We start from the raw sequence: 11434 nt of genomic DNA, 5'->3' as shown, positions 1-11434 counted from the left end.
ACACTAAAAAAAAATTAAAAAATGATACACGTGTAGGCCCATCTTCCCTGGAGACTTTGATTCTCAGTCGACCCAGGGTGGATTCCGGCTTAAAAAAAAAAACCAAAAAACCATCCCGACCACCAGGAATCGTGATGAACCTCGAGTGATGGCTGACAAAGGAAATGTGATATTAGTTTCATATTATTTCAATGAATTCAAGGAGTTGCCAGTGTTCTCTCTGGGATCTGGTGATGCACCGTAGAACCGGGAGCAAGCGCTTCTGGGCCACAGGAGGTACGGATGCGCTGTGACCCGTGTGACATCAGGCTCTCGCCAGAATGCAAAGCGAGATGCAAACTCCCTTATCTTGTGAGACTCGCTCCTCTGTCTCCGCTAAGGGCCTGACGTTCGGCTGAAGAGCAGTGTTTCCAGTGCGTGGGACCTACCGGGGGGGAGGGGTTAGAGGATGCGCTGAGCAGGGTGCAACCAGCATTAAAACAAAAAAAATTAAATAGACCAGGAGGGCGGGGGCTGGGAAGAGTGCATGACGTATGTTCAGGGTAGGTGTTGTTCTGGAAAACTCGTTTCGGTGGGTGTGTCGTGCTTTGGGCCTCCATGTATTTCTTTCTGCGTGTCACGGCCCAAGACGCCGGAAGTCTCAGCCGGACGGCGTACATCAGCAGTGGCCCTCGATTACTTGGGGGCAGCCCCTGTCTCCTCTTCTAGAAGAGGGATAGGAGGCGGCCCCCGGAGGGCAGACCGGGTGGCATACAAGTACTTCGGGGAGGCTCCCTGGGAAGTAACAGAAAACCAATTTGTGGGTGATCACATATGGGGGGACAAACCAATCTCAGGAAGCCCAACCGAGAGCAGCTGACTCACCTGTCACCCTGTCACCTGGGGCCAGCTGGGTTTCCCCGGAGCCCAGTCTGGCAGAGTTTCCCCTGCCTTGCCTGGGGGAGCCTGGCCCCCCGCTGGCTGCTACTGCTGTGGGCGAGGCCCAAGTGGTGTCAGGACAAGGTTCCATCGGTCCCGGAGGAGCGTGCGCCCGGCAGCGGCCTATCGCGGTGGGTGGGTGGGGTGCTGTTCCCAGGCAGGGGGAGAAAGGCCAGACTAGGTGGGCTCTGGGCCACGCGGGACTTAGGGCACGAGCGAGCGTGGGCCAGGTGAGCCCCTCTTCTTCCGAGCCCTGAGGTCTCTAAGACCGCTCGGGCACACGGATCCTAGAAGAGAACCGCGTGGGGCCAACGGGGTGTCGCGGAGCACCTTGTGTGCGGGCCTTGGTGGGGGCAGGTGCCTTCTGCCGGCTTGGGAGGGGCTTAGCGGTGGCCTTTGAGGGGACCCTGAGAGTGCTGGGCTGTCCCTGGGGCTGCTCTCTTTGGAGCGAGCCGGCCCCCCTCTTCTCTGCAGGAAGAGAGGAGGAGGAAGGGAGAAAATAAGACCTTAAAGGACATCACTGAAGGCTCCAGGGGCCCCAAAGCCCCCCCCCCCACCCTATTTCCAAGTGTCCTATTTACAACAAAGCCCCTGAGTGGTCGGGGGAGGTCCTGGCCGCTGCTGCCACTTCCACCTTTAAAGCTCTCACACTATTTGGGAATGAAAAAAACCGCCAGGAAGGCAACGATGGAATTTGCAAAAGCAACACGGGCCTGTTCAAAGCTGCAGGGTGAACGCCTTCAGTCCCGCCGCGGATCTCTGGGGCGGCCCTCGGGCTTCCTCAGGCCGGCTGGGGACAGGGGTGAAAGGGCAGGTGCACTCGCCACCTGCTTCCACCAGCCGCCCCCGCCAGGGGCCCCTTGCTGCTTGGAAGGGCACAAAACTCCCTCCCTCCCTAACCGGGCTTTCTCAGGATGGTGGTCCTCCAAATTTTGGGTGCGTACGCCTCACCTGGGGAGCTCGTCCAAAAACATTAGCCTCATCTCCACCTGCGGCCCTTCCAATTTAGCAGGCCTGAGATGGAACCCCAGGGTCTGTATTTTGAGATGCATCCCCCACCCACGCACCCCCTGACCTGCCCCGGCGTATGCAGGGGTGCCCATGGAGGCAGACCACATTCTGAGAGGCTGCGGGGAGGCTGGCCAGGGAGGGGAGGCTTGCACCCACCAGCCCTGGGCCTCACCCAGAGGTGGGACTCCCGTCCTCCTGTGCTGCTTATTAGGGCCTGGCTGGGTCCTGAGGTTGGTTGGTTTTCAGAAAGAGGCCTCAGACACCTGCTCCTCACCAAGCCCTGGGGCAGACGAAGAGGAGAGAATGGCTAATCGAGCCTCAACATGCTTTGTAAATGCCTTTTCTACACGGAAGAAAAGAACAACAAAAGGCAAACAAAAACAAAAACAACAACAAAAAAAAACAAAAACAAACCCCAAAAGATCAAAACATTTATAAAAGCAAAATGTGTGGAAAATCCAAGGCCTGGGCTTCCTTCTGGGCAAACCAACCAACCAACCAAATCTTGAAAGGTAAATCTAGCTGTGGCCCCTCAACCAGATTCCCTGACCCAGTCCCAACCGTCTGGTCCAGTCCCCACCCACCCCTCCACCCCACCCAGCACCCCCTGGACCCGTGGTGGCCTTGTCTTCGCTTCGGTTTTCTCAGGGTCACCCACACATGGCGTAAGGTTGAACAAAGACATTTATTTGTAAAACCAATTCCCAGTGGGGGAGAGGGTGTATCCATAGAAAGTAGAGTGGTGGTCGTGCAGAGGGCCACATGCATACATCAGTGACACCAAGGGCCCAACCAGACGGGCCGCTGCGGGCACTGGGGAGCTACCGACCCCGCCAACAGAGAAGCAAAATGTCCTTTCCGCTCCAGCACACGGATGTGCCAAGATGTCCTGTGAGAAGGCAATTTGGTCTGACATCCACGGTGAAGTCATCAGGGAACAATTGAGGGAGCCTTTTTTTTTTTCTTCCCTATTCTGTGTGGCTCGTTTGCTTCCCACCACACCCGGCTAAAAGCCTAAGTGGTCCTCCGCCCTCCAGAGGATGGGGGCAGTGTCAAAGCCCCGGGGCCTCCTCACATGCCCATCCTTATGCTCTGAATGATCTGAAAGATAGCTGGAAGGAGGAAAACAAGACACAGGCTCAGACAGAGGCAGCCCGCAGCTGGAAACCCCAGGCCGCAGCCAGCCCTGCTTCTGCTGACCCCCGCCCCCAACTCCAGGCCCCTGACATGTTAGCATACAGCTGATTAGATATTTCCTAACAAGGAGTTAACAAGAGGTCAGTGAACTTCTTTAAAAAGGCAGCCTTGCTCGGCCTGCCCAGGGATGCCTGGGGGATTTATGGATAACTCCGGCTAATTCCAGCGGGAGCTAAGGCCAGCATTCCCTCAGGCGGAGAGCTTTGGGCCCCCTTCCCCAGAAGCCTTTGGTGGTGGCTGCAGGGGACCGGGTTGGGGGGACACAGGGCTGCCCTCATCGAACAGGTCAGCGAGGCTGCCTTTCCCAAGCTGCAGTGCCCTGGAAAACAGGCAGCCCCTGAGCTGGGAAGGCGGGCCAGGTGGTCGGAGCAGGTGCAGCAGGCCGGGGCCCTGGGTGCGGGAGCCCGGGGAGCAAGCTGTCCTGGCGGCTAGCCCCCATCCAGAGCAACACTGAGTTCACACCGAGGGGCTGGGAGCCTGTAAGCCCGCAGAGAATTCTGGTGCCCTGCTGATTGTGCTAAGAGCTGGTGAGACAGCTCCCCAGCCTGGGTCTCGCTAGGGAGTTCTTTTGTTTGTTTGTTTGTTTGTTTTTGTAGCTATGGTGTTCAATTGTGTCCCAGCAGAGTGAGGCCCAGCTTCTATTTTGCACCCTGTCCGGAGGGCAGTGTTGGTCGGTCCTGATGAGGACGACGGGCATCATGATGCACACGGCCGCGACCACGCGTTGTGCGATTTTTTTTTTTTTTTTTTTTTTTTTTTGGAGGCGAGGCTGGGTATCCTTCCACTTAATCATGTCTAAACACAGAATAAACAGGAAAGCAGTGGAGCGGCCGCAGTAAAACAGGCTCTCCAGAACCCTGAGGAAACACGTTGGCATTCCATGATCTAACTTTAGTGAGCACGCACTGGGCGCCAGGTCCCGGGCTTCGGGTGTGCAAAGATCAGTAACACGCAGGGCCCTGGGCGATCTTTCCTGGACAGCTAGATGTGAGGGCGAGATAAGGCCTGAATGCACCTTTTTTTTTTTTTTCTAAAAACAAACCAAACCAAAAAACAACCCTGCACCCATCGCCACTACTCTCCTCAATTGGATGCACACCAGACATGACATACTATTAATTTTTCATAAATGTTCAGTGTCACCATAATGAGAAACGGTCCTTGGTAAGACTCTGCTGTAACATCGTCGTGGAATATATGTGAGGTTTTCCACCTGACACCGACAGCTCCGGTCGGCTGGGCCCTGGGCTCTCATTTCTGCTTCTGTTTTGATTATTATGATCTCCGCTCACCTCTATGGTGTCACCATACCACCATGCAGTGGCCCCTCTTCTATCATCATGTCGCTACAGACCCAGCAGGGCTGTTAGAATTACATGGAGCATTAAAGCCAGCCGGTTCTGCGTGAAGGTCGGAGGGGCTCTTCTCCAGAGGGAGCGAAGGAGTGAATTCAACAACTTGGGATATTTAATTCTGGTTGTGCTGGGAGGTTTCCTTGGCTTCTTCTGGGTTTGGGGATGGGTCTTGACTGGAGAAGGTACTAACTGGGTGAGAAGGCACCTTACCGAGATGTATAAGCTCCCGGAAATCATGGACATCTCTGTCCTCCCCTCCCAAGGCGGACAAGGGATAAGAATCAGATAAACATTCTGTGGTCCAGCTCACCAGGACTGCTGGGAGGCCCCTGTATAGTCAACAACATTAGGGGAAAAATATTTACGTCTACCCTGCCTCATGTTTTGTTCTTGGGTTCGGAGGAAAACGTCCCTAATCTTGACAAACAAGTTGACAGTGGAATGTTAGGGTTAGATGGAACCAGGTTTTCACTGAATAGCTGTGTGACCCGACAAATAATTTAACCTTTTCGAGCCTGTTTCCTCTGGGGTAAAATGAGGACCGTGGTGTTTGCAGTGCTTGTTATAGGGTTTAAACGATATGACACATTGACACATAGGAAGGCTCTGTGACACTGAGGACTCCACCCCGGAGCTGTCGCTGATGTCACCATCCCTGCAGTAATGACTGATGCTTCTCCACGCCTGGGCATCAAGACCAGAGCTCAGTTAAGGCCCAAGTGCTACCCGCCGCTCTCTAGAGGGAACTCCCAAATAGTTCTGAGTGGGAGTTCTGAGCCCTGATAGTTCTGAGCCCTGATTTCTCTATTTGTGCAACTGTAGATGATATGGGACTCAAAGCATGGCAAGGAATAAATAATCATGACACAAGCAAAAAAATCTGCCCATCATCAAACGCTCAAAAATGTTATTTCTCCCTTAACTTTATCCTTAGACAAGAAATGTAGGTCAACAAATAGGAAACAGTCTGTGCCTTAAGTCTATTGTGCCCCATTCGGTTAATCCACGACTTGAAAAGTGCTAGGTAATGATAAAAAACACTTAATTCTTTTTAAGGAAAAATCCGACAAAATTTGCTTGTTTCAGAATAGCAACCCTCTTATTAAAACAACTTGTCAGTTACGGAGTCGGCTTTAAGAACTAATCAAAGATCACTCCTGATCCCACTGAATCCAGGAATTAACATTACACATTAAAATGTGACAATCTGATAGCCCTTCACCTGTTTACAGGTGACTCTGTAAAACTGAACCCGCTTGGAGAGACTACTCTAAGTTCAAGTTCCCCATTGGCCTCCACCTTTAAGGTAATGGGGGGAGGGTTGGGTTTATTATTCCTTTTTCGGTTGTATTAATGTCTTTAAGAAGCCTTCAACGTTCCCTACCAATTCTGTTAACTGTACTTCTGTGTGGCTGCCCGTAATGACCCGCAGAGTAACCCCGGCCTTCCAAGCGCTGACTTTCCGAGGCAGCGAACAGGAAAGGGGCCAACAGTGGGTTCAAAGAGGGAAAGGAAGTGGGGAGTCTGGACCCTGACAAGTTAATAACTTAACAGTGAGTGAACAAAGCTGAGAAAACAGCTGAGCGGCCTGGAGCAGAGGGGCTGTGGGTAGTAAGCCAGACAGCAGGGAGGAGAGGTGCCAAGAAAAGGCAGGCATTCCAGGCCAGGGCATCGGGTCTTAGGCAGGTCACTGGGGTCCAGAGAACTCCAGGCCTGCGCACGAGCTACGGAATCGCAGAGCCTCTGGACTCTGCAACGTGTTCGCTTCCTGATCTTTGGGAACCTTGGATGGTCACGTCTCTCTCTTTTACTTAACCATCCCCTTGCAGTAACATCCTCAGGCTTTCACATGAGAGAACCATTCACACTCAAAAGATCCAACAAACCAGAACGATCCTCCTGACTCGACATCTGCCATCAACAGGTGCCCTCTCGTCCACTCCCCAACTTTTTCTAAAGAGCTGTCTATACTCACTTACTCCATCTCCTTACCTTCAATTCCCAACCCCAATCCACTTCATTCTGGCTTCTGCTCCCTTCACTCCACTGAAATACCTCTTGCTAAAGCCACAAAGCTCCCCCATGTCACTTAATGGGCATTTTCCAGCCTCCTCTTGCCTGCCTCCCCTCCTCACCATTGTTGAACACTCCCTCCTTCAACCCTCTCCTCCCTGGGCCTCTGTGACACTATATTCTCCTGGTTTCTAGTTTTCTTCCTTCCCTTCAGCTCTTCACATACATGGGTTTTATTGGGGGCATCCCGACTCCACTTGACCAGTAAACAAGAATAATGTCGTTCCTCAGTGAGCATTTTGGCTTTCTTCTATTCATTACATTCTTTCTCCCTGGGCGACCTCATCCTCACCCACAATTTCAGCTGGCACATAGCTTTGGATGACTCATCTGTTGGCCCTGACTTCTCCTCAGAGCTGCAGACCCACACCTCCCACCATCTAACTGATACCTACACATTGATGGCTCAAAGACACTTCAACCTCAACAGGATCTTCTCATGGTCTCTTCCCACCACCAAACTTGGCATCATTATCCTCCACCTTGAATGGAAACCCAAAATGCCAGAGCCATCCTGGACACCTCCAACGGGTCACCAAGACCTGTGGACTTTACCTAAGTACCTTGTGATTATGCACCTTTCTTTCCATCTCTCCAGAAGCCACCGTAGTGCAAGTTACTACCATCTTCCCCCAGACCCCTGCGATGACCTCCAACTGGTCTACTCTTGCTCCTCTTCATTCCGTGCTCCATACTGTAGCTAGAATTATTCTTTAAATTAAAATAAATAAGAGGGATCTCTGGGTGGTGCAGCGGTTTAGTGCCTGCCTTTGGCCCAGGGTTCGATCCTGGAGACCCGGGATCGAATCCCACGTCGGGCTCCCGGTGCATGGAGCCTGCTTCTCCCTCTGCCTGTGTCTCTGCCTCTCTCTCTCTCTCTCTCTCTCTCTCTCTCTGTGACTATCATAAATAAATTTTAAAAAATAATAAAAAAAAGAAAAGAAATGAGAGTGTGTCATCCCTGTGTTTAAAGCACATCAAAAGCTTCCTATTGCCCAATCCTTGAGGAGGACTCCATGACCTGCATAGGCTGGCCCTATCAACCTGTCCAGACTCATCTTGTATCACTCTCCTCTCTGAAGGGTAATCCCTCGTGTTTTCAAAAGCTCTCTGCTCTTACTACAGGCCTTTTACACATGCCATTCTTTTGGTCTGAAATACTTCTCCCGCCCTACCCTGTTGCCTAGTTTTCCTTTATAATCCCAAAGTTATTTCTGCCGAGAAGCCTTCTTCCACCATGTGAAGCAAGAGTTCTCAAATCTGAGTGTGTACAGTAGTCTCCTGAGGACGTGTGGAAACAGAGGCTGGACCCCACCTCCAGAGTTTCTAGTCCACTGGGTCCAGAGTGGGAAATGAGAATGTGTATTTCTAACCAGGTCACAGGTGGTGCGGAGGCTGCTGGTCCAGGGACCACACTTTGAGAACCTCCTACCCAGAGGATACCAGCCTTTGTGGTATATGCTTTCACAGCCTTATATGCCTCTCCTTCAAACACCGTCATGGCTGAAATCTCACGTTTCAGCATAACTACTTGACGAACTCCTCTTGCTTCTCCACTAGACTGTGAGCTCCAGGAAAACAGGGACCTTAGATGATTTCTTTTCTTTTATTTATTTTTTTAGAGATTTATTTATTTATTTGTTTGTTTATTTGAGAGAAAGAGAGAGAGAGAGACTGCGAATGAGGGGGAGTAGGAGAAGGGAGAGAATATCCAAGTAGACTCCAACGTAGGGCTCAACCTGAGATCATGACTTAAGCCAAAACCAAGAGCTGGATGCTTAACTGACTCAGCCAACCAGGCACCCCTGGACCTTGAATGATTTTGCTCATGACTATACCACTGGGCCCAGCTCAGCTCTGGGCATAGTAGATCCTCAGTAAATATTTATTGGGGGAATGAAAGGTGAATAATTGCAAAGAGCATGGAGGAAAACACATGTACATTGAAAACCTCAAACTATGACTCTGTGAGCCACGAGTCAACATCAAATCATTACTTTTCAATTCCAATATTGCAAGAGCTCAGTCTTTAGAGGGGAAGGAAAGTCATGAAGGACCATAAACTCCTGAAGTCCCGGGACTATGTCATCCCAACCCTCTTCCACCCTGGGGACTGATCTATCCCAGCTAACTGGGAGTGCCAGAAGGACACGGGGATGGCAGGAAGGGATCCCCGGGGAAACTGTCAGACAGCGAGACAATAGGAGGCTGCCAGAGAGCTGCCTGCCAGGCAACAGGAAGCTTCAGAAGGCCAGTTTTATTGAAAATAAGGCTGATGATAAGCAAGGTCAAGAGATTTGTTGAGAAGAGAGATTGAGACAGGCCAAAGGAAAACCCGTTAGGAGGATAAGATGACTCTAGAAATTATTTAATTCTGATTATTTTTCATCTAAAAAATGAAAAGAAAAATAAAGAGCTGGTAAGAAAAGAGTACAGGTTCTACGAGAGGGTAAGTGGAAATGTCAAGAAATGAGACATTGCAAAGGCGAGTCATTAAGCTCTCAGGAAGAGTCAGCACAAGGAGAGTCAAAGGCAGGGTACTAGTCCTGGTCGCATTTTCTGGTAGCTTCTCCAGAGATGGAGAAGAGGGAAGAGAGAGAGGTGCCTGGGACACATGAGAGCAGAAAGGCGCTGTGGAAAGAAGGAATATTATTAGCAAAGAATATGATGGCCCCATCTCTGGCAAAATGGCACACAGCAGAAACGCTCTTCTGAGGACCAGACTGTACACAAACCCAAATGCTCCATGGGACAGAAGGCAGAGGGTGGCCTGGAACGAGGGAGGACGCAGGTCCCCTTGAGGCAGCCAGTGGCTGCTGAGATTTCCTTCCCAGAGTGTCCATCGCAGGTCCTGAGGCAGGACATAGAGCTATGTCCTCAGTCCTTCCTTCGTGGTGACATCGAAGGGCTCCTTCTGGGCTGCTCAGTTCCTCAGACATCCTGCTCGCCAGTCTCAGGGGCTGTGACAACCACCCTTGAGCATCACAATTTCGAGAGAGTTCTGGAGGTCTCCGGGAAAGGCCAGTGTTTATTGGTCGACCTGCAGACATGGTGAATTCTTGGTCCTGGAGCAAAGTCCAGAAAAGAGTAAGGTGATCGGGGCCTCCCGGTGGCCCAGTCAACAAGCAGCCCATGGCTGGGTCAAGGCTGTCTCCATCTGGGGGCAGACCCAGGATGGCCGTACATCTGGAACCTCTGGCAGGGAAAGTAGGAGATGTTTTAACAGGAGTTCTTTTCGATATGCATTCATACGCTAAAGGCCTAAGGTTGGTGGACAACTTCTGCTGGGTCTGGTCCTACTCTGGGGGGGAGGCCGTGAGAGAGAGAGAGAATGCAGGGCAATAGGAAGGGGATGGATTTAGAGGTCAGGTTTGGGTTCTACCTCTCTCACTCTTTAGTGGTGATGCGGGATGCTGGCTGATTTCCTCTCTAAGCCTCAGGTTCATGATCTGGAGAAATGAGCCCCAGAGCTTCTCTGCAGGGATTCCGTGATGAGAAGAGCAAAGGTACGTGGAGGGCCTGGTGTCATGACAAGCCCTCAGGAAATGGTAGCCAGCATGGTTCTATGAACAGGTCTTGCTCACCCCCATCTGCTAGTTTATAAAGAATCCTTTCTACAGATAGAGAAGAGGCTTGAGCTGCCCCTGCGGAGGTGACCCCTCCGACCTCTGGCTCACAGACCTGTCCCCCACCTCTCCGGGTGGGCGCTGGCACAGCCACAGCTCCCTCAGGACCTCAGGGCTATCTATCCCAATACAAGTTTTCTAAGTCAAGTCACTGGGAAGATGGAAGTGTTACCTTTCTTTCCCTGTGTGCATTCAGAATCTTGGTCAGAACCCCCCCGAGGGGGCTGAGGGGTGGGGAGACGGTGTACCAAGGGTCATAAGCATAACGACAGTAGCAACAGGCTCCTAAGGTCCTAGGAGCTAGGGACCATCCCTATGTCTTTTAAGAATGGGAGAGCCAAGGCCTAGAACGGGCATAAGTTGGACGAGGCCACCGGCTACTAGGTGGCAGAGCCAGGTCTCAAGCCCGGGGGCCTGGCCCTGATGCTGGCACACACACGACTTGGTCCTTTCCCTCCTCCGCACTGTTCTTAACAAAAACAGCCAGTCCTAGGGAGCATCGGGGCGTTGGCTCTTCCAGAGACACGGAGATGCCTTCTGTAAAGGGAGACAGTTGGACCCCCTGACACACGAGGCTGGGGACACGGGAAGGGTTCAGGCCCAGCCAAGAGCATCTCGGGGAATCACTTCTTCGTATCTGTTCTGAATAGGCTGTCCTCAAGGACGGACCTGCCTGTGGCATGCTATCCCCTCCTACCCCCCCGCACCCACAGGCAGGCAGGGGCCCTGGACGATACAGGAGCCTGTCGTCTGTTAAGTGACACACAAAGGAAATGTCTCTGCCCAGAAACAGCGCAGCTACTCGCAATTCGTGTGCCAAACAAACCTAGCAGGCCCTTTGCTGAGAGGCATTAGCTCTGTCATGATCGAGGCCAGCGCTGGGCCAGACGCAGCTTCCTATCTGACGGGCAAGGAGAGTCCAGATGTCTGTTCCCTTCTTGGGATGAAAAAAAATCATAATATCCAGCAACACACGCACGCGCACACAGTCACACACACAGTCACACACACACTCACACATAGACACGCTCTCACGCACACACATCCTACTAAAACCAGGACAGATGCCCTTTTATTAATTTCCCTCTAAGATTTGAGCAGAGCTCAGCTGCTTTTTTTTTTTTAAGGTGAAAATGCACTAGTCTAGATGTTTCCTTCTTCAAATACACTTCATTTTTTTTTTCTGGTGATAGAAGTAATATATGCTCACTGACAAAACTGGGAAATAGAGAAAAATCTGAAGGAAATAACAGG

The 11434-nt window shown here is 51.6% G+C and overlaps 1 protein-coding gene across 2 annotated transcripts in view; it reads right to left on the bottom strand.

Moving 5' to 3' along the window:
• Positions 1-2595: 2595 nt before the first annotated feature.
• The window catches only part of SERP2 (stress associated endoplasmic reticulum protein family member 2), a 21083-nt gene continuing 12244 nt past the window's right edge, over positions 2596-11434 (bottom strand). The window contains exon 3 of one of the 2 annotated variants that reach the window (XM_077855592.1): positions 2596-3041. In XM_077855592.1, coding sequence (XP_077711718.1) covers positions 3001-3041 — 41 coding nt within the window. In that variant the 3' untranslated portion in view covers positions 2596-3000. Of the gene's footprint in view, positions 3042-8146; positions 9750-11434 lie in introns of those variants that run through there. The other variant, XM_077855591.1, reaches the window with a different exon arrangement.

The sequence above is a fragment of the Canis aureus genome, chromosome 17 (assembly GCF_053574225.1).
Source record: "Canis aureus isolate CA01 chromosome 17, VMU_Caureus_v.1.0, whole genome shotgun sequence".
In the NCBI taxonomy this organism is placed as follows: domain Eukaryota; kingdom Metazoa; phylum Chordata; class Mammalia; order Carnivora; family Canidae; genus Canis; species Canis aureus.
The sequence above is the reverse complement of the archived record's forward strand: the minus strand, read 5'-3'. Positions and strand labels throughout refer to the sequence as shown.